At 36.5% G+C, this 27,251-nt stretch overlaps 1 protein-coding gene across 12 annotated transcripts in view; it reads right to left on the bottom strand.

Moving 5' to 3' along the window:
* Positions 1–2,757: 2,757 nt before the first annotated feature.
* Positions 2,758–27,251, bottom strand: part of HDAC9 (histone deacetylase 9) — a 547,926-nt gene continuing 523,432 nt past the window's right edge. For all 12 annotated transcript variants that reach the window (XM_049714591.1, XM_049714592.1, XM_049714596.1 and 9 more), the window contains 4 exons: positions 25,931–26,053; positions 22,914–23,124; positions 22,266–22,483; positions 2,758–5,388 (listed from right to left, as the gene is read on the bottom strand). In XM_049714591.1, coding sequence (XP_049570548.1) covers positions 5,074–5,388; positions 22,266–22,483; positions 22,914–23,124; positions 25,931–26,053 — 867 coding nt within the window. In that variant the 3' untranslated portion in view covers positions 2,758–5,073. The remainder of the gene's footprint in view (positions 5,389–22,265; positions 22,484–22,913; positions 23,125–25,930; positions 26,054–27,251) is intronic.

Raw genomic sequence — 27,251 nt, 5'->3', positions numbered from 1 at the left:
CATGCAGGTGAAATATACAAGAAACACAAGACAGTCTTACGAAAACAATGAATCAGAGAATCAAAGAATCTTAGGTAAAAACTATTAAAAATCAAGACATATTTTAAGAAGTGGTTTAGGGCCCTTGGCCATCTCCAGAGCACTGTTTCTCAATCAGACTCTCCCAAAGGGCTTGAAAAATGTAGATTGCTGGGCTCCCAGTCAGTACAACAGGATCAGAACCTCTGCAGGGTGTGGTCAGGAATCTCAATTGTCAACGTCTTCCCTCAAGACAATTTTTATGCACTTTTCAATAGGAAAACCACTTAGGAGGTCTAGAACTCAAGACAAACATCCTTATTTATTTATTTTTTTTTACAATACTATATACAGACTATTTTATGTCAAAGTGACTATCAAGTGCATCTTTGATACGTCAAAAAAGTTTTTAAAGGCAGTGTCCTGACTGCTTAGAAATTGAAGTCTCCTCCCCTTCGCTGGGGAATGAAGGTAAGAAGTGGCAAGGGAGAGCTGTGAGCTGGTTGAAATCTTGTCTCTTTCACTCTCCCCAAAAGTTAATTCCAAGTGCAGTCGCTGTTTCACCCCATCTCAGGACTGGCTCTGGTCAGAAAAAAAGGGACTCACAAATTCTCATGATTCTAAACAGTTGAACATAATGTACAAGAATTAGATTGCTCATCTGTGAATTAGAATAAAAAAAGAGTCCTGATCTCCTAACTTACAGCAATGACTGAAAGAGAAAATGGATTCAAAACAGTTTGGAAATGCAAAGAGAGAGAGCAAGACTTGGACGTGTAAGAAGAACTGTTGCACAAATACAGCTCAGTGGTAGAGGCTGAGAACAAGGGCTTCAAACTGGAGCTAGACTGTCACTAACTGGGTGACCTTGACCTGATTTGACTTCTCTGGGCCCCAGCGCCCTCATCTCTACAATGAGACAATAATATCTACCCTGTAAGGTTGTTGTGAGGACTAATGCTTTAAAAGATGTAAAGTGCTTATAACAATACCTAGTACATTACACATTTGCAATAGTTAAAAGTCTTTTTGTAAATCAAGATGGTCCCCCAAAGTTGCATTTTCTACACCCTACAGTTTATAAGCCTTAAAGAAGTTACTTTAAATGAGAATAGAGGCCTTTTAAAACCTAGATAGATTAGTTCTGTAAAGTCACATTCCCAATATCCTGCTTCATTTGCCTGACTTCTTTGATTGCCTGCACACACCCACCCCTTACTTTCCCTTTAAAATCCAGTTGGAGGAATGATCAATAATAAAGGGGATGGTAATCTACCTCTCAAACTCCTTCTCTAGTATCTCTAAGTCCCTGATTATAAATGCTTATAATTTGTACACCTGGATTATTTATCATTGTTCACCCATAATTATACACCCACAATTGTATATTTCCATTAGTGGAAAAAGTCACAAAGGAATGCCAAATTAAAAAAAATGCTGTTGTCCTCCTACATATCCGTGGAGTACCAGGCTTCAAGAAAATGTTTAGCGTCTGAATTCCTTTAACGTACTTTAGAAAAAAAGAAGTATGAAGCAACATAAAAGTTTCTTAAAAACTGTCTTTCTTAGAACTATGGAAAGTAGCAGTCTCCATTTCAGCAGCCACCTTCACCAGGGAGAAGGCAGCTCTTGACTATCAGAAGAGGAAATCTAATGGTTATTCATTTCAGGTCCTGGCAAAAACTATTTTTCTGAAGAAGAAGTTTCTAATATTGATGCAGTTATCAGTCCCTGTACATTTTGGAAATCAGACACACAGTATAAAATCATTATCTAATTGATTCTTCCAACTCTTTTTTGAGGATCTCTAGTACCAAGTTAATTTTGTAATTTTACCGTCCAAAGGCAATTTTCAGGAAATTATGACTAGCATCAATGGTATTTCCACAATTCTGACCAAATTATCTAGTTTACAGCATTATGGAATGATCATCCATTTCATAATACTCAATGATATTAGCTCCAGAATTAGAGTAGCTTTACCTCATGTGACACTATTGAAGTTTAAAGAGAATCAAAGAATATAAAACAAATGTTTTTAACCTATTGAACCAAATACATAGTAACACATTATGAAGTACTGACTAGTAAGTTTTGCTTGCAACTGACCAGAAAAGGAAAAGGAACCCTTGGATGTATATGGTCCGGTTCCCTTCACTTGAGTCAGGCTCCTTATTCTTCACGCTACTATTATAATAATTGTTTCCGTATAAGGGGAGGTCATTTAATTACTCTTTTCTCTTTAAATTTATGTACTGTCACTTTATACTTGTAGGTCAGGTCCTTACTGTAATAGATATAACTATTATGATACACAGAAAATTATTCATTTTAATATTTTATTGAGTGCTTGACATATTCAAGGGATTATATTAACCTTTTTAAAAATAATTTTTTAAGTTGAGCAAAGTTAGGAACTGATATCTATTTATATAAAATTTTATATTTAGAAGTTGACATCAAAGGTGATAACATACGAAAAAGGCCACGCGGGGAAAATAAAACTGCAACAAATTTTACATGTGTTTGCTATGTGACAATGGCTGATGTAAACAGGTTAAAGTCACTATTGCTGAATTTATTATTTTTAATGGCATTAGAAGTAACTGCTCGAAAGATCTTTATTTTCTTGTTTCAACAAAGAATGGCAATATATTTTGGTATATGAGACCTAGTGCATGAGCTTCAAATTCGATTAAATATATCAAGTTTACACAAAGCCATATGTATGAAAGGGGATCTTTTAAAAAAAACTTTATTTGAGAAAGGAAGAGACTTATAACAGAAGGCAAGAAGAGAAACATACAAACAATATATTTACAACACAAAACAAGAGATCACCTTCAAGGGTGTAAATTATAATAAATACAGTAGATTTTAAAAGAGACATTTATCAATTAGCTCTAAGATTATTTAAGTCCAGCTTTCCTTTTCACTGGTTCCAGGTAGTTTCTTGATTAAATTCAAAGACTATCAAATTCAAACAATTAACGTCCACCAACTGTACTGATGAAGCTCTCTCAAATGACATTATAAAAAATAGGGTTTTTTTTTGTTTGTGATTACATATCTTTGCAGTAATATTATACAAAAGCCTGCTCAGCCACATGTTCCTCCCCAAATAAAATGTATTTTAAAAGATGCACTATCCCTTTTTTATGAGATTGAAAAAAGACTTTAAAGAAAATGTATATTTATGAGATGGGAAAAATAAACAATTTTATCTTAGGAATGTCATATTTTTAATGCAAAACAACTGACAAAAAGTCATTTTAATCTGAAGGAATATACTAACCAAAATATGTTGGTAGTAGGAAGTGTTGCCTATTACAGCTATTTGTCAAATTATCAGGACTTTCATTATATGGAAATGTTTTAAACTTTCTAACTTCTAGTTATGTTAATTTAATTTGAATGGAGACTTTTTAAAAAAGGATAATGTATCTTTAGCAGTAAGCTTTTTTAAGAAATATTTTAAAATGTCACAGCAAAATGTAAACAACACGTGCCAGTAACATACAGTTGTACAAGGTCTACATTTGGCAAAACTGCTATAACTCCTTTGAAACAGGATACTACACCTTAAAATGCCTTGGATTTAGAAATATAAATATTTTAATAGAAAAAAACCTCACAAAGATTCTAGGTCAATTTGGATTATCCATATTAAAGGGGTCTTAATACAACGAATCTTTAACTAGCTTAACAAAAGTAAACCTATAAAACAAGGTAAACATATCAAAAGGGGGTATGAAGGAAATGTTCCAGTGAAAAGCTTCCTTAACAATTTCCCTACTTGTGGTGTTATTTTCTTAGACAATAAATCAATTCATAGAGTGCCCTTTAAAAACAGAGAGAGTAAAACACTATCCTCCGTTTTTTTTTTTTTTTCCCTACATTCCTCAGTACATGAATCACTTGGACTTCCTGTTTCCACAAGGCATTTCCTGTTCGGCCTCATAGAATCAGTTTTCTGTAGAACAGCAGGAACCTGACAAAGAACTGACTTAAATAAACAGTCTACTGTTGCCTTCAAAGTTGTTTGCATTTCATAACATCAAAGGACATAGTCCTTCTGAAGGTGCATTATGTACAAGTAGATTCTTTTGTTAAACCTAACTTTCCTAATTTTTTATTTGCCAAAATAGTATGGTATATGCCATGTCATTATGGAATTATATTAAAGAGATCCTAGTGACAATGATTATCAAACATGATACACCTTCTTCTTTTAAACACGATTTTGACTTCATATCAGATAATAATCACACCGTTACTATGTTTTCCACAACTGTAGATACAATACAGTATCTGATTGGACCATAAGGCTGCACATTACTTCTTGCCAACATTTGCATCTGCTTCATTTGATCTTTTTCAATAAACAATGTCATCAAATAACACAGGATAAAAATGAAATGAGCAGTACTAGGTGAGACATAATGTAATATTTAAAATAGTGCTGTGCTGTACTTTGCATCTATATATTTAAAACCACCTCTATTCCTAAAATTTTCAGTTGCAATCTATACAATAACCTAGGACTACTGGCATAGTAACCAGAACATTTCACTTAACAAAAAAAGAGAGAGGAAGGAAGGGCTGACTACCTTTAACAGGGTTCAAGACTGTAGTATGATACATTATGTACAACAATGTGAAAATTGAATTCTGCATATCAAAAAAATCAAGAACTAATAGAATGTTTCATTGACCAGACTGGGAAACTATATCCAGCAGTCACTGATCTCAACAGATAAACTAAAAACAACAGTGATTTCGTTTTCCTTAGAAGTAATTGGTGGGGCAGGCTTTGGGATGAATTAAAACCCTATTACTTGGATACTGATGTAGTATAATTTTAGTGTAACAGGTATTTCCTTACCAGTAGAGTTTCAATGAAACCTTGATATCTATACAGAGATCAGTATATAGAAAGATCTATATATAGATATATCTGCATTAGAATCCTTAAACACTAAAGTCAAATCATTCAGAGATATAATAGGATAGGAAATTATATCCATTTACCAAAGCCTGCAATGCATTTCATATTCAGATAATGACTTTAATTACAAATCCTGGAGCTAAATCTTTGCCTATTACCTGTTGCATAAAAGCAGCCTGCTCCCCAGATTCCATTTCCTGGATCTGAGCATCTTCATCACTGTCCACTGGTTCCTCCTTGACCTTCACAGCCCCAACTTGTCCCAATGCGTCATCCACACAAGCACTGCTGTCACTCCTAGTGCTGTTGCCACTAGAGGGCGCTCTGTCTTCCTGCATCGCCTGGTCCCCCTGAAGCTCTTCCTCCGCTTCCTCGAGGTGACTGCCTGGTTGCTTCAGTTGTTCAATAGATTTCGAAAGCAGCTAGAAGAGAGTGTTCAGGGGTTCAAAATTCAATAGTTCTTGGTGGTAACAGAGCAGCAATAAACACTTTGATTTCTTATGACTCTACTTCAGTACACTCTGATGTCTAATCTCTGAACATTCCTTTCAGAATGAATTTGTATGCAACAAACTTCCTCAGTAGTACTAAATCTGAAGCAGTCCCATCAATTCCATATTGTATTGGTGTCCTAGACAGGGAATGAAGTCTTTAAGTGGTTTTTAAAGCTACATCACTCTTTTGGAAAAAAGTAAATAATAAACTTTTTCTATGGAAACCACAAAACTTTCACAATCTCATTTTCCAACAAATGGCAACCACTGTAAAAGGCAGAAGCACAAATGCTAAGAGTTCTTCTTGCCTATTAATTTTCCTATACCTGAATGGTCAAATGATAAAAGACCTTCATATATACTTCTAAAACATGGATATACTGATTTTGAAATCCTGAACTTTAAAAAGGTGTGGGATTAAAAAAAAAATTGACAGCACTAAAAATGTTTTATAAACATATCCAAATGTAACTTAAATAACAGGGGAGAGACAAGGAATTCTTTTTAATTTGAAAATTATTATTTAGACCTTTTATTTTGTAAATTAAATCATACTTAATCTTCAGAAGTGTATGAATTATCATTAAAAAAAATAATTGACAACACACCTATCTTAAACAATAGCAAAATGCCATAGTATAAAACCTCAGTATATGGGGAAAAATTCTCAAGATGATTCCATCTCGTGTAGGCTTTTTGTTTTATTTGACAAGGACCCTATTGACTGATCATCTGCAGATCTTGAACTGTGTTTTCAAGAGTGGTTAGAATTTTCTGCTGAGTCAGTGCCCATGTAAGCAACACATCAATTATTATAATGAGCAGCACGGTTAGAATACCACCACAAAAATCATGAATACAGATTTTTCTGTGAAAAATTCAAATTTACCTCCCACTCACACTTAACTATGTTTTTAAAACTAAACACATACTGTAGAGTTAGAATACATAAGAACTCAAACTTTGCAGGGTGTCTCTAACCTCTCAGATCATTCCTCCAATGTCCTGCATATGCTGACAAAGCCTTTCAATTTCACTGTAGTAGAATTATCCTGGGAGTTTTCATTCATTTGTTCAACAAATATTTACTGAGTGCTAACTATGTTCAAGACACCCTGCTAGGCACTGGGAAAACAGCCACTGCCCTGCCCTCATGGAGCTTATAGTTTAGAGTGTTAGAAAGGCACCAAATAGATACATAAATTTGTTCTTCTTTTCAAGTGTGGTAAATGAAAAAAAACAGAAACACAGGGTGTTAAAGAAAACAACACACTAGTTGGTATAGGAGGGGAAGTGTGGAGTAGGAAGGAAGGTTTCACTGAGGAAGGTCTATGTTTAGGCTGAGACATGAAAGATGAAGGATGGACAGAAGTCGTTGGGTGTGTGTAAGGAGTGGAAATCAGGAGCACTTCTGGCAGAAGGCACAGTGTGTGGACTGAAAGAGGAACTCCATGCGTTTGAGCCATTGAAAGGCCAGTGGGGTTTGAGCACAGGAAGACAGGGAGAGAAAGCTGGAAGACGATTTTGGAGAGGGTAGCACAGTTTATAATATATTTGGGTTGTGAATAAGCGTCTAGAGAAATAAAATATAACTTAGGATAAACCATATATAAGACCTAAACATCACTTATCCTAAACCAGACATGATCAAGCGAAGAGAATACATACCAATCAAAACTCATATCAAAATGAAGAAGGTAAACTTAAATATTAATTTCCTTCGTGCCTACAATCTAACGTCTATTGTTCCTGGACAGTTAGTATAAGGAGAACATTCATCCCACCATGCTTTAAATGTTTTTAGGTACTTTTTAGGAAACTATCTGCAGGACTTTTGTACCAATCGTGAACACTTACCAGCTCTTCTTGTCTTAAATACATAATAACTGAACACTGCTGAGATTTTGGAGGAAAGAGACAATGTAATATTCCTGGACTCTGACTACACAATTGTAAAATTCCATTTAATTGGCTAGGGAAAAAAAACATCAGAACAGAAACAGAAAACGAGCAGGGTTTTAATTGAAAAGCTCCAGTTTTAGCTGGGACACCAGAGATAAGAACATTCGGTGACAAACACCCACTCATTTTCTCAGAGAGAGAGAGAGACAGAGAGAGAGAGAGAGAAAGAAAGAGAGAGAGAGACAGAGAGGTCATCAGCCAGGCCTGCAACTTTGACCTCCATCACTAACCTAGGATGACATACAAGAGCAGGTTAGAGGATTTTGTGGGGAGAAGAGATTTACTTAGAAAAAGTACTAGTCAGGTGAAGGAGGCTGCAAGAGCCCCTCAGAAAGACTATCTGCCAAAAGACTGCTGCAATTCATCTTACGGATGGATGTACTGAGCTGTAGAAAGTCCCCCTCTTGCTACCAAAGCTTCGCTGGAAACGTTCACGGGAGCTATAGCTCATCAGAGCTGATGGGCCAAGGATACCGGTGGGTCAGAGACGCCTCCACAAGGTGGTCAAACAATCCTGCCCATAAGAGCCTCTGTGAGGGCAAAAGAAAAAAAACTCTATGGGATGTGTGGCCACAGGACAGGAACTAAAGGCCATTCATGAAAGGTCAGCCAGAGAGCACTTGACCAGTGTCCAGGAAATGCCACGTCAAAAGTTCCTGCTGGGCTTCCCTGGTGGCGCAGTGGTTGAGAGTCCGCCTGCCGATGCAGGGGACACGGGTTCGTACCCTGGTCCGGGAGGATCCCACATGCCGCGGAGCGGCTGGGCCCGTGAGCCGTGGCCGCTGAGCCTGCGCGTCCGGAGCCTGTGCTCCGCAATGGGAGAGGCCACAACAGTGAGAGGCCCTCGTACAGCAAAAAAAAAAAAAAAAAAAAAAAAAAAAAAAGTTCCTGCTTCCTGTGGGTGACTCTGCATCTTATCCGGCTTCTGGATGTTTGACTACAGGGAGTATTTAATAACCAAGAGGAAGTTACAGATGCCACCCGCTAAGTAAAAAGACGTTCCTGTTGCTATTTCTCTCCTCAGCTTCAGTTCCAGCGTGGCCTCTCACTGCCTTGACCTCCTAACCTCCAATGGTCTTGTCCTCCACCCTACCTCAGCTCCCAATGACCTGGTCTTTGTTGGTAACTGTACACTCTCCTAAACCTCAATTTCAAACATCATTTCTTTCTTCTGGCTCACCCTCAGAATATTCTGACCCCAATCATTCCTCACCGCTGGAGGGTCTTCCAAGCTCCCGAGCCTACCACATTCTCACTGCCCATCACCGCCACCGCCCTCGTTCCCCGACTTCCTTCCTTGAGGGACTAGGTTCCATTCTCCATGGATAAAAATCACTCGCTTATTATCTTCAACTCCCCTGCCCTTTTCAATATGGATTTTACTGTATAAGTAAGACTTCTAACCTTGGTTAATACTAAATCCCTGCCAAACCCAAGCAGCTGAATAAGCTAGGAAACAAATAAACAAATTACAGTCATGCTGAGTGTTTTTCTTCAAATTTGTGATCATAACCCTCAAACGGACCCTCAGTGCTGCCTGGAAATCCTAGTACATTTCTCTAGTTAATTTTCTCCCACTCTTTCAATGACTATTTCAAATTACTTCCTCTCTCCTCAAACCTCTAATATCCAGACCTCTTCCTCACTCCTGCTACCTTTGCTTCTTATTTCGGTGAGCAAATAGAAAGAAGCACCACCAGAGAAACTCAACATTCTTCTACCAAGCCTCCCCACTCACTCTTCTTCCTGTTACCGCGAAAGAAAGGTCTGCAGCCCTATCTTAGTCAACCCCTCAGCTTAATGCCCTGGGTCCTATCCATTCCTGCAGTTATCCACTCTGTCCTCTATCACTCATTTCCATTCTCTGCTGCAGTACTTTCACTTGGACACCTTCAGTCTTATCATCCATTTTAAATGAAACCTCCCTTGACCACCCCCACCCCCAAACCCATTATGTACCTTCCTTCACAGTAAAACTTCTTGAGTTATTTCTCTTCATTGTCTTCATTTCTCTTGTCTCATTCTCTTTAGAATTCTCGCCAACTAGGCTTTCATCCACACTATTTGACTGAAATCTCTCTTGTTAAAGTCAATAATGACTGCATAAATACCAAATCCAGTGGCACTTGAAATAGGATATTAACAGGTGCAGTCAGGATGAAGCATTTTAGAAAAGAAAACATGACAAAATCATAGCATCTTTGAAAGTAAGAGATTGATATTACTAACAGTGGTGTAGTCAAAGACCAGACAAGATATATGTGAATTTACTGAAATATAATTTCCTACAGATAGCAAATACGTCAAAGAAAATCTTTAATACTGACAAAATGCTGAGTGGTTACAGAATAAATCATAGGTACATTTTAACAGAAAACCTTTAACAGAAAATCCGATCTGTTAATGTATTTCTGAGGTCACCGGAGTGCCCAGAAATCACATCATTTAGTCCATGAATCACATTTGGTATTTACCACCGCACTGACATAGCGACATACATGAAAGTGTGTATAACAATTTCCAGTGTACAACACAGAAACAATACTGTTTGTTCCAGTGCCTCTGGATTCATCTACACTTCTGCTGGACTAAAGGAAACACGAGGGAGAAAAGTGCCAGAATGGATAATGCTATGATAACTGGACAAGAAGGCCAGACGGCAAAATGATCTCTTCCAAGGGCAGAACTCCTTACGGGTTTGTAAAAGAAATGCTTCTTGACACAAAACTGTGACTTATGAGTGGAGATCATACAGATATAAAATGTTGGAATTGGAAATTTTCTAATAACATTCTTCAAATCCTTATTTTATAGAGAAGGAATTTCATGCCCAAGTGAAAGCCGAGTCATCTACAGAGAAGAGAAGACACCTAGAACTTTTTATACCCTTCCACCCTGCATTCTCCTCTCAAACGGCTATATTCCAATGACAACTGAATTCATATAAACAATTCCAATGTCTCCCCTGAGCTCCAAACTTGCATATTCAGCTGCTTACCTAACGTCATCGCTTAGATCTAAAATATCCAACAGGCATCAGAAACTTGAAGTAGCTCAAAGATAACCTTTATTCCCATTGCACCCAAATGTATTGATCACCTAATTTTTCTCATCTGAGTAAACAGCATTACCCAGTGGCACGAGTCTAAAATCTAGGATTTATCCTTGTTTCTCTCTCACTTGTCTTCATAAATATCTGAAAACTTAATTAGTGTTAGCAACAAAGCTTTGACATGTTTTTTTTTCCCCCAGGTTATGAGGCGAATGCCAGTAACCACTTGAATAATAACTACTACTTTTTCACCATTTATGGAATAAAACATGCTCTTTGTGAAGTTTCAAAAAATACAAAAGAAATAAATGGGATCTCCTGGAGACCGGTTTGCAAAATATAAATGCACAGAGGGAGTTAACCTACACTTATTTTTTTTAGATATTTGACTCAAGCTGTTTTTATTTAAACAGTCAAATTTGCCGGAGTGGAAAAATCAGCAGTAAACATCAAGAAGATCTGCAAACAAAAGTCACAGAAAACCTGCCTGCCAGGTTTGACTTATTTCAGATTTTTAAAGTGAAAAGCTACTTGTTGTTATTTGTAAGTTTCTGACTATTTACTAGGAAATCCAGTGTTTGGACTATGTTGTCTTCTATGTGTTTTTGAACTACAAATGTGACCATTACAAAGAAGGTATGAGCAAACCCTTTTCTAATTTGTACTGTTGCTGAGTGGCCCCAGCTGCAGGGAGGAGCTGTCTGCTTACTCTCAGTGGGGTGGCAGGGTCTCTCTTTGGTTGAACATCTGGAGGTGATCCCCCAGCAAAGCTGAGCTGTTGCCTTGCTGGCTAGAAAACACAAGAAGAAACATCTGTGTGACAGATAAATGTGTAAGCCTGTGTGAGTCTCGGCTGAGGCCCCATCTGTAAAACACACTGTGTGTCATTCGTCTGACACCAGGTGAGTTACTTTGCTGGGGAACCCAGCTGAGATGAAGAAGATGATGGCTGAGCAGCTTCTTCTACTCCTTTTATCTGTGCTTTTCCTCATCTGTCAGCATGTCTCTGTATTCTCCATGCTACTGTACAGCAATTGTACCAAACACTAAGAATGCTGCAGGCGGTCCATCACCATTTGGGTTTGTAACACACACACTAGACACACTTACACTGGAGAGTTTATAGACCAGATAGCATGATAATTTATCCAAACTGCTCACAGCTTCAAGTATTATAACTCGACTCTTGAATTCTTATCAATCCCTGCTAGGGTCATAACTATAGCAAGTCCACAATTTCAGTGTTTGGACTTTGTTATATTATATGATGTTCAACATAATTCCACGTTGAACATCATATAATCTATTGGCAAATGGTGTAAAATTCATTAAATAATATTTAAAGGCTGTGCTGCTAATCTTTACACATTGACCCATTTAAGACCATCTCTGTATAAGTTACATTGTTTGATAAAACTCTAGAAACCAACATTTATATTTTTAACTTTAGCCACAGAAATCCTTCATGTCCCCACAAATATCTTTAGATATGGAATATCAAACTAAGAACGGAGTATATAAGGAGTAAATCTGTTTCTGATAGACATCTGATTTTCTGAAATTGCCAACAAACTATTCAGCACAAGTGTTTGAATTAAACCATGCAAAATGACCTTCAACCCTATTCATCACTTTCTTATTTTGCCTCAGATTTTAAGACAGATTTTACTTGGGGAACAGCAATAGCATAAGTTTTTTTTTTTTCTTTTAAATAAATGTAAAATACTTCTTTTGGAAAATAAAACCCTTCCCTTAAGCTCCAAGGAAACTAGATTTAAAAATAATGATAAAATTCTGCCTCAATTCACAAATAGATTAGGTATGTACCAACTGTTCTCAAAAACAACCAGAGCTTGGAGGGCTTTCAAATCAAGAGGTCTACTTAGAGAAGAACTCCGGCTCAAGCCAAAATACTACATGCCATTTTGCTTCTGTGCATTTTAGGGAAATAACCAGCAGAAGCAAAGTTAAATAACAAGAGAGAAAGATTTTCTAAGTACTGGTCCATTATTCACATAAGTTAAAGCTCTCAACTGAAAAACACCCTTTCTTGCCAATACTGAAGAGATATAAAATTAATCTAGGGATCAAATGAATTCTTAATAAAAATGCGTTTATTTTTATAATGCTAAATGACTATCCAAAACAATGCCAGCAATTAAAATATCCTTTCTTCGGCTCTCAAAACATCCTAATATTCCAATAACTCAATTATGTGTTCACTTCCAGAAAGGAGACTGAAAATTTCCTCCTCCCGGCTACTTAGAGAAAGTTACCCACTCTTTCATTCATTCAACAAATTTTTACTGAGCATTTGCTATAGGCCATGACCTGGGAAGAGAGCGGTCAATCAGGCAAGATTCTGTCTCTCAGGGGGAAATAAAAAATAAGTAACTGAAGATTGGAACTAAATGTGATAGGGAATAATGGGGGAAGGAGTGGGTGTCTGTGTCCAGTTTGGATGGGCAAGGAAGGCCGCTCTGAATAGCTGAGGTTTGAGCTCAGAGAGACTCCAATACCAAGGTCGAATCATAAGAACACCTGGAGGTCGAACATTCCACACAGAACTGTGACTCGCAGTTCATTCCAGGAGATGGAAGGAGACTCCTCACACACTGGAGAGAAGGCCAATGTGGTGGGAGCTCAGCGAGTTAGGGTAGGGAGTCGGAGATAAGGTCAGTGAGGGGGCAAGAGCCTGTGGGCCATGAAAAGATATTTGGATTTTATCCAACAAACAATAAGGAGCAACTGGGGAGTTTTTAGGAAGCCCTTGACATGATTTGATTTGCATTTGTAAATGATCTCTCTGGCTGCTACAGAAGATTGGATTTAGGTGGGGAAAAGTGGAAACAGGAAGACTGGCCTTTCAGAACATAAAATCCTCAGCAAGAGAGTGTAACAAGACTATTAGGGGCTTTTCTTAACTAGAACACAAATGAGCTATTTTTCCTTCTTTTAGAGCACTGTGTAATTTTATGTCCTTTTATATTACATAATAGGATTTTCCCCTGATAATCTCCTTCTTGATCTTCAGTTGACAGTGCATTTTCTTTTAAAGTTTTATTTTTTCCTTCTTTAAGGGTAATGAAGAGAGGCACAGTGAGGAAAGGCATGCTTATTTTCTTTGCTAACTCTTGGTGATTTTGGACTGTGTCTCAGAATAGACAAGATCTCAAAGCCAGGGAGCTCCTGATCACTTGACTCATAAACATCTCCCTTTCTCCCCTCAATCCCTTGCTTGGGTAAACTGGATAGCAGTGCAAGCGATACTCAAAAAAGACAACCAAGAGTAAACCCCAGACAATAATTGCCACATGGAAAAGTGGGCCCAGTGTAGCCAGACTTTTCAATTTTTCAGGCAATGCCAGAAATCCAGATTTGTATTTGAAATGATTGACCCAAAACTTGAATGCTTTTTAAGACACCAGGCAGGCCAAAGACATCAGTTCAATGGAATGGATCCAGTCCATAGACTATCAGCTTGTGACCTCGGCAAAGAATCCCTTATGTCTCTTCTTGCTTGAACATTTTATGGTTTAAATCATTTAGGGCTGATGTCTGCATGCTCTTAAAATACACCATCCCTCATACTTGTGATTCGTTTTATGTTCCCTACATGGTCAAAAATTCAAGTACTTTGCCAGGGGTTGGAGGTAGGAGTATGGATTGACTACAAAAGAGCAACACAGGGGAATTTTGGAAGTTGAGGGAATTGTTCTATATCTTGATTGCAGTAATTATATGACGATATACATTTGTCAAAACTCATTCAACTGTGCAGCAAAAGGAATAAATTTTACAGTGTGTGAATTATACCTCAATAAAAAATTCAATAACTAACCATAATATTGTTCCAAAGAGAAAACAAGGTCAGCTTCATGATGAATACAAAGATGCAAGGAAGAGCTGGAACAAAATTTCGTGGTTTGGTTTACAACAAAGTAGCTTGATGCAATATTGAGGCAAGTGAAAAATGTGTGTCTTAGAAATATTCTACACTTCCAGAAAGCCATTTGCATTAACATAACTGGGAAGATATAACTCTTAGTGCTATATAAGAATATAAATACTGTGTTAAATGGAAGGATTTCTTACTATGTTTACAAAGCACTTTCAGTACATCATCTCATGTAATTCTCACTATAAACCTCTAAAGTGTGCAGATTAGAGCATTAGTGGAAAAAGAGGTTTGACACTTTGGCCAAAATCGCAAAACAAATAAATAAGTGTGCAGGGCATCAGAAACTTCTCTTGGAAAGGCTACCCAGCATTCCAGATTTTGCAATTCACATGAACTATGCCTTCTGTAGAACTATCTTTGATTAAAATTATCTATTTGCAGGTCTATGAGCCATTCAAGGGGAAAAACATGCCTTCTCTGTCTTCACTTCCAGGACGCAGCAAAATAGTTGCTAATAAATCTTTGTGGAACACCAATTATTCCATGCCAGGAAATTATTTTTTAGAAGTGAGTTTTTATTGCTGGTTGATACAACTAAGTTGATAGCAAGAGAGTAACAGTATATTTAGGCCATGGGAGCAGAGCCCTGGATGCAATTCTGCCTGAAGGAATGGGAATACTCCAGACTGTATGACATTTCAGGGTCACTATAATCCCTCAGTCTTCATAAATATTTAGAGAAAGAGCAGAAAGATACAGAGGAAAAAACCCCTAAAATCAGGAACTTATAAGCAACCAAAATCTGTAACAAAGAGACTGCTACACATCGGTGGTTTTCATGTCCACAAATCACTTAGTTATATTAAAAATTCCTTAGTAAGACTTAATTATTTCATTCTGTCAAATGAAACTATTTGTCAAGGTTGGGAAACAACCAAATTATTTAGCTTCCCTCTCCTTTTGAACTCCTGGAATCAACATCAGTCAAACCACTCACATGGCCTAATTCCCCAGATACTTTTCTTTCCCCTATTTTCTTACCTCATAGTCATGTCCAACTATTGTTTTTCTCATTCAATAAAAGCATCTCTGACTAGATTAACAGTGCAGAGTGAAAGGGAAAGGTCGAGGTCCTTCCCTTGGTCTTCAAGTTATGAAAGCAGCCCTGGGAACGTTTATGAATGTTACACATTAATCCACTGAAATGGTCATTTAGTTTCTTTTCCAAACACAGGATTTCATCACATCTAATAATAAAGCAACAAGCCATTTTCTGTATATTATAAACCATCAACTTGTAATTATATAGTGAAATGCTTCTATATGAATTCTCTATGATGTTGTAAGCCGGTATTGCAGCATGAGTAGTTTTTTTTTTTTTTTGAAGCCCAATACATACCTACAAGGATCTATTTACATTGGGCTAATCATGTCGAAATAGCATCTATTTAAGGGTAAAGTCAAAGTTTCTTTTATAAACCTCTATAGATAGACAAATAATCTAGGAGGCTTTTTACTGTTATAAAATTAAGACTGCCTTTCAATGCCTGCTAAAGTTTTTGGACATACTATCCATCTAATGGGCAAAATGTAATCCTAAATTGGTGATTAAAGACTCTGCATGGAAACAAGCTGTCAAATGGATAGAGAGAAATTAAACCTGACAACAGTAATGCCTACTTTCCTAAATGAAAGCCCAGTTCAAGTTTCTACTCATCCATTTTTCAAAACTTAAAACAAGGCATTTTCCAAACCACCCATAGATGAGATGCCAACATTTGCATTTCACTTGAACTTGATGAAGTCAGTTGACTTTCAGCTTCAGGCTTGCTCAGAACTCCTGTGAGAAGATGTTTGCCCAGTCTAAAAAATATGGCAATGTTACAACACAGAAGAAAGGAATGAAGTGTAGCCTGGCTGTAGTTGGCTCTGTACTGCATTCACACTGCATTGCTGGAAAGTCAACAGGATATCTGAAAGTCCCACCATCGGGTCCATATAAAAAGACATCCAAATGAATAACTGGATGGAGGGCAATGAGTGGAGAACTGGGAAGCAAGGTCAGCAAATGGGATTTCTCCTTCCTGGCAAATCCAAACAAATACCTAAAAAATAAGATAACCCTCCTTTTTTTTGTTTGTTTGCCTTGTTTTTTTATTGTAAGTTTCCTACTTTTTGTCTCCTGCTTAGTGATAAAAGCAACATTGAAATCATAAGCCTAAGTTTACGTTAAGGACAGGTTTTTGTGTCATACAACCTATGCTGGAATCCCAGCTCTGTCAACTACTAACCTAGCCACCTCAGTCAGCTTACTTAAGCCCTTTTAAATTAACTTTCTTGATAGTAAAAAAAAAATTGTGCTTATAGTTTGAGGAGATGATACACATAAGAATGCTAGCATGGTGTTCCAGCTCCTAGAAGATCCTACACATAAAAGAGAGCTGGCATCATTTAAATGATCCTATCCCTAAGGTCCCTATGGGAAAGGTTCTGGAAAGATCCATGTTGTATAAAAGATGAGGAGGAAAAGATACATTAGGAGAAATAGGTGTAGCAAAAAAGCAGAAATCGGTACCTGGTCCTTACCTAATTATCCTTAAAATATTAATCTTCTTACAAGTAAGGCATGGATAGAAATACCCTTATTAAAATAAACTAATATGAAGTGTGACTTCAAAATATATAAACTCTTGGGATTGTAACTGTCTGTATAATTGTTGTTCAAATTAATTTCCTTGGGAAAATATACACTTTGCTTAATAGTGCACAAAACAGTTATATTTTAGCGCTGCCTTCAGGGATACTTTATAAGGAAAAATACACACACACACACACACACACACACACACACACACAACCATGCTATGTTTGCATGTGACCACAGGCATGAAAGCATATTCTCCCCTGAGTTGCTCTGGATGGATTGTTGGGGACAAGGAGTGGGTATGAATCATGAGAGGTTATGGAGAAAATTTAACATCTATGTTAGAAAATTGTGTCAAGAAAAGGAATACTGCTCAAATAAAGGGTCAAATTCTCTTCCAAACTGATGAAAGCTCCCCATTAGCTCTGTGCCAGCATTTGAGCTTAACTATATTCATGCCTTGCTCGTCAGACATAAAATCTACCTGTTTTAATAAGGGCAATGTAGGACATCTGCCCACCCTCCCCTTCACTGCTCTTGTCTTAGATATATTTTTATTATGATAAAATAGCACTCATGTCAAAATGCCTAAGTATCATAGTAATAAATATATAATAAATACTTATATCTAGAGTGAACCTTGACACGTATAAGATATCATCTCATGATTTATGTGGGTTTTTTTTTAAGTGTTGGCTGATATCCAGTCATAGGAATGCATAAGGTATTTATCACAGAGCATTTTACAAAGAAAGAAAGAGAGGGAGAGAGGGAGGGAGAGAAACAGAGAAAGAGGCAGGGAAGGAAAGAGAGAGAGACAGAGAAAGAAAGAGAGAGAGAAGGGAGAGGAAAAGATGTAAAAAGGACAAGATAATCCTGAGAAGAACTAAACAAGTCTCAAAATCTTGTTTCCTCAAAGGAAACAATTTCCTTCCTCATGTCCCCTATCCTAATACTTAAAACATTGTATTGTATTACTGTTTACTGGAATATTTCAGTCCCCTGCTCCCCATATGGTAAGCTCCATGAGGATAATGAATGTTGTTTTCTTAGTGCCTAAAATAGTGTCTGGTACCAAGTAAGAATTCAGTAATGATTTGCTAAATGGATACTTGCATAGATTATTTATAAATAAGTATTGAATGAAGAAATAATTTAAAAATTTCTTCTCATATGGATTTGATGGAGTGAATATGAAAAATATAGGTATTAGAAAAGTTATTAAAATTCTAGTTAAAACAGAAACAATTAGGCATCAACCAATGCTATTCTATTAATACTATAACTGAGAAATAATTCAAAGAATAATGCTGTCATTTGGAAGGGGGCAGAGATCTATGTCAAATTATCTCACAACAAAAATGCCTGAATATACTTTGGAAAATTTCTGTATATCATTCAGAGAGTGATGTGACTAGAGATCTACCCTTCTGGTAATTAGGCAGTGGTCAGATACTCCTTCAAAAATCATAAAAACGTCCAAGTAACTGTGGTATTTTGTTTTCATCATAGTTTTTACCAGATAATCTGTGGCAATATTTAAACTTGAAAACGGTTCAGAAGAAAATTATCAATACCCTCCTATATTTTTGTTTGCTATTTTGTATTTACAAGGAAAATTCTGTTTTAGAAACCATTTTTTTCTAATAAAAAAATCAAAAGATACTGGCAAAAGCAACAGTTTTCTTTTGAAATCCTCATATTAAAAACTCTTGTTTTTTTTGAAACATGAAGGTACTATATATTAGTAATATAAATTGTTTAAATGCATCTCGGAATTTTGTAAATGTCTCAAAAAAAAATCAAAGAACAAATGTTGTAAGCCGTGATTTTCTTACGGTTAAGCTTCTCAAAACTCTTCCAGTGAAAACAGAATATACAAACTGATAAGCAGAGACAAATCATTCTGACATTTTTCATTCATTTTTCAGCCTTGCCCCATTATTTACTGGTAGATACAGCAATACAAATGCTACATAAACCCATTCCTGGGGTATTTCTGCTAAGCTATTAAGCACTTACAACATAATTACATGAGGCTTAACATCTTACCACACACAAATTTCCCATGTAAATGTCATTAAAGTATCAGGTAACAGGTAGGTAAATTGTTTAGTATGATTAATAACATTTACATTGTATAGTTATAACAAGCATGAATGACCGCTTTCATAAATGCAGTCAAATAATAGCAAGATATGAGAAAGTTTTTTAAATTTAATAAGCCAATCATTGTATAAACTGTTCTGAAAAGTACAGCTTTGCTTCTAATTCTTCTAAAGATTTTTAGCAATTCAAATAAATCATTAAAAATTTCATACCAGGAAGCCCAATCATATTTAATATGATGTAAGTTTAGAGATAAACCTACTTATTTTTTCTTTCTTCTCACTCCATTTTTCCTCAAAATTCCTAAATTCCTCAAAAAAGAACCATAAAGAAAAGCTGAGGGAATAAAAGGAAAAGACATTTTAAAATATGTCATCTGCACACCTATTCTTCATGTGTGCCTATATTTCCTGCTGGAATAAGTATCTCAAGAGTAAGAACCATGCTTTTATGATGCCAACTATTTGGCTCCAATTTGAATGGATTCAGTAAAGGTTCTTCCATGATAATAGGGAAAAAACGACATATATTAAAGTTTCTGTGGTTATTTCTCATTAATGGTTATTCTAAATGGTTAGAGTACACATAGATGTATTATTATATAAAACTTGTTATCTTTTGGCATCTAAGTTTGGCCTTCTCCTAATGTGAACTAAATGTTTTCATTACCTCATGGGGGAGGGTGAACAGTAGCAATTCATTTATTAATGGTTCTATTGTGAATACCATGGAACAGGATAGTGTTCAAGATTTATTTAATAAGATTCTTCTCTATTTCCTTAGACAACTGAGGGCAAGCGAAATATTTTCAAATCTGGAGAATACCCAGTGTGCATATGCCATCTTGATTAAACATATGGAATATATACATGGAGAAAAGCCAAGTAGAGACCTGCTTGAGTAATCTAAACACCCAAGTTGAGAGAGGTTAATATATAAAGATCAGCTTTGTACTTTGAAGTTTTCTGGGCTTCATTTTGCCTAATTAAGACAAGATTTAATAATCAAACCACTGTACAAACATGTACCTAAAAGTATAGGTTTGTTTCTAATTTTGGGAAGAATTCTTAACAGATTCCAAGGAATCAGCTCCACATGGGAGAAGGTCTCTGATAAGATTTGCTTTTCTCATTGCTAAAATGCAAATGCCTGCTTTCCATCTTAGTTTCTTCCATGGGACTGAGGTTAGCATCTGCCTGTCAAAATCTCCACTGTGATACTAATATACAAAGATTCTGATGTTAACAAACCATCTGAATGTGAAGCAGTGGCAACTCTAGGTCATAAAAAATGTATTCCAAAGTATTCTTAAAGGTATTCATAGAAATCATCTGTAGATGATGATTTCAAAGGGACCAATTTACCTAATTTACCTATAATAGAATATGCACATCCAAATATTTCTAGGAAATCGAACCGAGTAGCAGAAAGTATACTTACAATCCAATACTACTTTTCTAAATGAACTTAATTCCAGATCAAAATATTGTGAGGTGAAAAGTAGAATTCCCAGTCTTTCCTCTCACACTGGACAATGTTTCAAGAATACCTGGTAGTTTTAAGTAGTGCTAAGATACCACAAAACAAACAAACCAACATAACTCTACCATAAGATAGTAAACATGCAGAATAACATTCAAGGCAAGGAGTATTATATGCCATTATACAAGAAGGAAGTTGGTTCTCCTCTGACAAGACTGTTTGTACCCAAAACAATTTGATAAATTTAGAGAAATGCTGTAGCAATAAAACAGGCATTAATGTGATGAAACAGAAAGAGTCTGAAATATAGTGAAATACAATCTGCAGTATAGCAAATGATAACAGGAGAGGCAGATGGCACAGCCAACCACCCTGAACCCCGATATGCACACATACACGTCATCTTTGAATGCTGCAAAGGGTTGGACTGGGAGAATTTGTGTTCAGTATTGTGGTCTTCAGCCCATGCTCCCTTCATGGCTCTGCCTTGTTAAGATGGAGGCCAGGGCTTCCCTGGTGGCACAGTGGTTGAGAGTCCGCCTGCCAATGCAGGGGACACGGGTTCGTGCCCCGGTCTGGGAAGATCCCACATGCCACGGAGCGGCTGGGCCCGTGAGCCATGGCCGCTGAGCCTGCGTGTCCGGAGCCTGTGCTCCATAAGATGGAGGCCAAAGAGGAGAGAAAATCTCTAATCCCACCTGCAATAAGGTGAGCACATGATAAACACCCCCTTCTCTTGCTATTAGAAAGATGATTAGACCTTCTCCCATGAGATTTTGTTTTGTTTATATCACAATACAATAAAGCATTTAAATACTATTTCAATTTTTAGCTATCCATTTATCAGTAAACAGGAGATTGTTTCTCAATATAATGTCTCTACAAGATATCTGGAGGTGATATAGTAACAAAAGATAATAGAAAGAATTTTGATATTCAGGACCTTTCATTCTCCAGAAATGAGAGGATTCTACTTTGTAAGGCTACCATAGCAGAGAGTAGTGGCAAAACTGTACAGACCAGTTTTGCTTACAAGTTCATTGAAAATGCTTTGCTGGCCCGCCTGATACCATTATTTTAGAATGACTGTGGTTGCCTCAGCCTGAGGGCTCCTGAGGATGTGCTGTGATTCAGGCATTTGCTGTCCATTTCAGCCACAATAAGGCTGCCAGAAAGAAACTACAAGTTTCTGAGAAACCGCTTCAACACTGACTGGAATAAAGTAGGGCATATTAAAAAATAAATATAACATGCATACATAGAAGTTGCTGAGAAATACCTAACTGGCCGACCTTGGCATAGCTGCTAGCACCTGTGCAAACTTCAACTCTGCCTCACACCTTTACTACAATAACAAAAAATGGGGCTCTGCACACATGTTCCTGTATGTGCTTCTGTATTAAGATAGGTACCCAATCATAAGAGACTTTCTAATCTAGGAGCTCAATTTTGCTACAAATGTCCTACGCATGTAGTGATGGAGAAAACAGTGATAATGTGATGGTGCCCTTGAGCCCTGACAGCACGGCCAGGAGGGCAGTCTCCGTTTGGCTGTGATGGATACCAACACTCTCTCCTGTATGCACACATCAGCGAAGAAAACCCCAATTTCCACACCAGTGGTTATGGCATGTTGACGTGGCTTGGGGACTTACCTTGTTCATGTGGATCTGCTGCTGGTATTGCTTCTGCTTCTCCAAGAATTGCTGGTGTTGCTGCTGAATGACCAGCTGAGCCAATGTGCTCTGAGGCAAAGGTGCAGACTGGGTTCGATTCAAGGGTCTGTGACGGGGTAATTTGTGGGTACCTCTAATGCCAGGTGAAATTCTCTCTTTCGTTGCCAAGGGAGACTGAGGATGTAAGGGAACTCCACCTGAAAAAAAAATATATGTACATGTATATATGTACACACACACAGACACATACACAATTTAGGAAAGAAGCTACAGAAAATAGCTATGGGATAAGTTTTACGAAAAGTAGTATACTACCGGGCAAATATCAGAAGGCTAGGTTGGGTGGGGTGAAGGCAAAAGTGCCAAAGCATTGGGCAGATATGCAACTGATCAATGACTCACCAATAGTCCACTCTGGTATGTATGAAGGTTAAATAAGGTGAGTTTTTTTTTCGTGGATCTAGAGGAATAAATAAAGACAACAGTCTTTCCACAGTCGTAGGTATCAGGGAGACCTATGTATGACACTGAATCTTTACTAGGTCTTGAGTTAAAGAGACATTACATTGAATTGCTGATAAAATGAAAGCCCTAAAATAACCTGCAAATGGTGCCGTTATGAATTACCAGCCACAAGAAGCTTTTGCTGTCGCATCTGTTCTTTCAATAATAAATGCTGCAGGAGAGCTTGGTGGCTGCTGTTGGGCTTTCCCTCCAAAGTGACATGGGGATGGCTTGAAGATGCCGGGATGCTGCCCCCATACTGCCCAGGCAGAGGAACGCCTTGCCTGAGTGTCTGGGTCTCACACTTCTGTTTTTCTTTGAGCGAATTTGAAGCCTGTGTCAAGAAATAATACTGATGTTAATCCACTTTCATCCATATGGGTCATTAGGTCTGTAAATCATTAGATTAGTTTCTTACTCCATAATTCCCACCCCCCCTAACCCCCGACCAAAAAGCCCTACCTTATCCAATGGCTGAGTAGGGAAAATGGATAACACCATGTCTTGTGAACTAAGTGAACTAACAAAGGAGAAACAAAAATAGAGCTGAAGCACTGGAGACAATTTAGTATTGGGGATCATTATACGGAACCCAAAATAAAACGTTTTTTAACATTAAAAATCATGCTAATTTCAGGCTTAATAACTGGGACAGTTATTTCTAAAATAGTTTAATACACTGCTGTAGTAAAAGTATATTAGAAAAGTAAAATTTATTCAAATCGCTGAGCTAATGGCTATACAATAGGGATTAAGAAGCTAGAGATAAAAAGATCCGTAATTTTGGAGCTTCAAGCAGAAGGAACCATTCACCCTTTCTCTATACGTCCTCTAATATGTTCACAGAGTGTGGGTTTCCAGTATTTAATTTTTAAAATAAAATTCTTGAGATAAGTCAATGAAAGGTTATATAAAATATGCAGGAATTTGATTTAAACATGTATTTTATATTAATTCATAACAGATTCCCAAATCTTTAAATATTGAAAATGACACTCCAGATACTTTTGTTTAATAAAATAAACTACAAGTGAAATTAGATATCAAATAAAAATGCTATTAAGAACTTGAAATATATGATAACGCAATAATAAGGCAATAATATTTATATCATCAACAGTAATAATGAATTCTCCTATTCAAAGAACTTAATGAATGGTGGTCATTTTGGTATTACAAAAGCAGAGGTCTAATACCTCAAAATTATGTGGCATGTTTCTTTTCAAAACTCATGTTTCATCTTTCGAAATTGCTGTGTACCAGGGAAGCAAAGCAATTTTCAGTGACGGAGAAATTGAAGGACAAAGAGGTAAATGGTTTGTCTTAGTCACACAGTGAGTCAATGCAATGTTTAATCTAGAAGTGATTCCTTCTCCTGGCCTCTTTTCCTTAAAATTTACCACTACTCAGTGGGGAACTAGAATATTAGAGATCCCTTTGCCAAAGCAATGCTAAACTTGAAAAATTAATTGTGATGGCCTCATCCACACCAAAATGGAAGCAAAGAAAAATGAAACTTCAATCCAAACCACACTGGTTTATTCATCCAAAGGTACCAAATTGTATTACCATTGAAACATTAAATGGTCTGGTTTTTAGTACTTGGTCCTTTGGGAAAAAATTCTCCCCGACCACATTAAAAGTGGTGTATGTTTGTGTTAGCTGGTAGGAGTGACTTAGAACATGCAAAAAAAAGAGTAGGAAAAAAAAAGCCTATTCACGTGTCATAAGTTTATGTGCTAGCATTTGCTTATCATCAGAAGAGATAGGAAAAAACAGGAACAGAAGAAAATAATTTTTAGTAAGTGAAGATTTGAAAATATCATCCATAAATATGTATGTTTTATTTCATCCCTAATTTCTTTCTTCTTTTCACTAGAGCCAACTGTTTACAAATGCTTCACGTGGAATTTCAGGGGCATAGCTGAATTCAGTGTTTTTAAGCCTGTCTTCTTTAATCTCCAAATAAGAAACAACATCCAAATTTTGCTTTCTCCTCACTGGTATAAGATTACTATATCACATAAGATAACATTCTACTCTATTTAAAATACCAAATACAATAAGGTACCTCTTAGATTGGTTTTATAATGTGTATTGAACACAATCATAAAATGTATCATTTAAAAATGTCACCTGTAGGTGTGCTTGTGCATAAACTAGTAGCATACCATAGATAGGGTTCATATTTTGAAAATAAATTAGTCACAAAATGGTCAACTCTTTATGATTTCTTAATGTCAGCATACTGTAAAAGATGTGAATTTGACAAGATGGACTCAGTGGAAGACCTGCATCTAAAAATTGGCAAAATTGGTTCCAAGGGTTGGAACAAATTTCTCTTTAAACCAAATGTATCATATGACCTCTGCATAAGTACAATTTAATTTACTAACTTTTCACAGATAAATTAGTCTAGGTAAAGTTTACAAATCTTTTACAATGACTGAAATTTATATTATTTTAGGGAATATGCATAAAATAATTATTGCTGTCTTCTGTTAGTAGGACAATTACCTCCAAAAGATCCTATTTCAGTTGTCAGGACTTTTAAAGTAATTGATTCACTTTGAATCTCCAGGCAAGAGTTTAATATTGTTCTTAGAGAGGTTTTCCAGATATGTATTCTTCAGTACCACAGAGTCAGTAACCTAAATTCTCAAAATAAAGTCATTCACAAAATAAATTCTTTAAACATATGCTGCTGCGCTTCAGATGCTGCACCTCTCAGCAATGGCCTGAGTTGAGGTTCAGGTCTGCTACTTGCTGGGTCTGTGATCTTGGGCTTTTATGCATTCCAAGTCTCAGCTGCTTCTTCTGTAAAAATGTGTCCTGTAATCTCTGTTTCATAGGATGGCTGGGTGGAGCTACCAAAATAATATACCTGGAGAGTGCTTTCTTTTTTAAAAGCTATAAAGCATTATACAAATGTTAGTTATTATTTTTATATATTGTATGAACCAGCATGATTCTTTAATGTGAAATTAAACTGAACATCTTTGAACAACTCAGCAAACAGTGAAGGAGAAGTAGACTACCAAGTTTCCCTGAAGTCTAAATATATAAGAAAAGAATGAGAATTTCCCTATGAAAATATCCCTTGGGCTGGTTTAGGCTGTTGCAGGGTAATAATGACTTACATTCAGCTGGGCTGGCACTGCTGGAAGTCCCAGGGTAATGTTGGGCAAAGAGGGAGAGGTATAAAGACTGAGCAGGTTCATGGAATCTTCATGAATTAGAATGCGTTGCTGTGAAACCATTTTCTGGTAAAAAAAAAAAAAAAAAAAAGTGAAAGGGAACTCTCAAAATATTACACAATATCATATATTTTACTGTAACGTTCTCATTTCAGAAAACAGATTTTATATTATCATAATCTGTCAAAACATTTAAATATTTTAATTAAGAACTTATAAGTATTTTATGACTTCTGTATCCAAAAATGTTATATGTAATAAATTAAAAATTTCTTCATCAGTTGTAACTATAAAATCTGAAGAGCAAGCTTCTATGTTCATGTAGAAAAAATTCATTTTTAAAATTCTACCTTTATGGAATATAATCAGTGTGTTTGTCATCAATTGGTAAAGTACAACAATTAAATTGAGTAATTCTTATGAGTACAGATTTTTGTATTAATGCATGAAGAATATGTATGTAACGTTGCTATAATCATTATCCTCATATGGATTAAACATCATTTTGCTGATGGGAAAACTCACACAAGAAAATCTTAAATATCACCATACAGGACTTCTATAACAATTATATCTTTTTTTAAATATAAAATTTGTGAAAAGACAACTCTGTATGGTGTTTTTTAAATCATACATATTCAGAAACTAAAGTAAATGTTAAAATGTTGTGAGTTCCCTGGGCCACAACAGTCTTCACTTACACTGAAATACCCTGAAAATTTTGGCATCAGAGTCCTTTTTACAACAAATAAACCTTTTTTTTAATCCAATACTAAGAGTCATGTTTTCCCACATGTGGCCTAATATAGTTGCTTGAATTACATTTTCTGTTTAACTCTTGCTTCCCTCCCAGAACTCTTATACAATAAGAGTTACAAAGGTCTTATTAGACTAAGGAACTCTGGCCTGATATGGTCCCCAAGGGAACAACATCCCTGAAAAAGAATACTCCATGTAACAGTATGACACAGTGACTGCTTTCTTCCCAAACAAAAAGCATATGGGACTCCAATAATAGACCACCTCCAAGAGGGATATTGCACACACGGGCTTTGACTAAAGTAAATATAATAACTTGTCAAGTATGTTTGGGGGAGCGGTAGATTTTCCCCTGGACAAACCTGGGATATCAATTAACTGGGGAAAATATCATGTGCTAATACAATGCAACCTCAGAATGTCACTGAAGAGTGATGCGCCACCAAAACACAGGATGTTATTCCAAAACATCACCTCAATCGTACGTTTGTTTGGAGATGAGTCG

The sequence above is a fragment of the Orcinus orca genome, chromosome 9 (assembly GCF_937001465.1).
Source record: "Orcinus orca chromosome 9, mOrcOrc1.1, whole genome shotgun sequence".
NCBI lineage: Eukaryota > Metazoa > Chordata > Mammalia > Artiodactyla > Delphinidae > Orcinus > Orcinus orca.
This window is presented reverse-complemented; position numbering and strand designations above follow the sequence as displayed.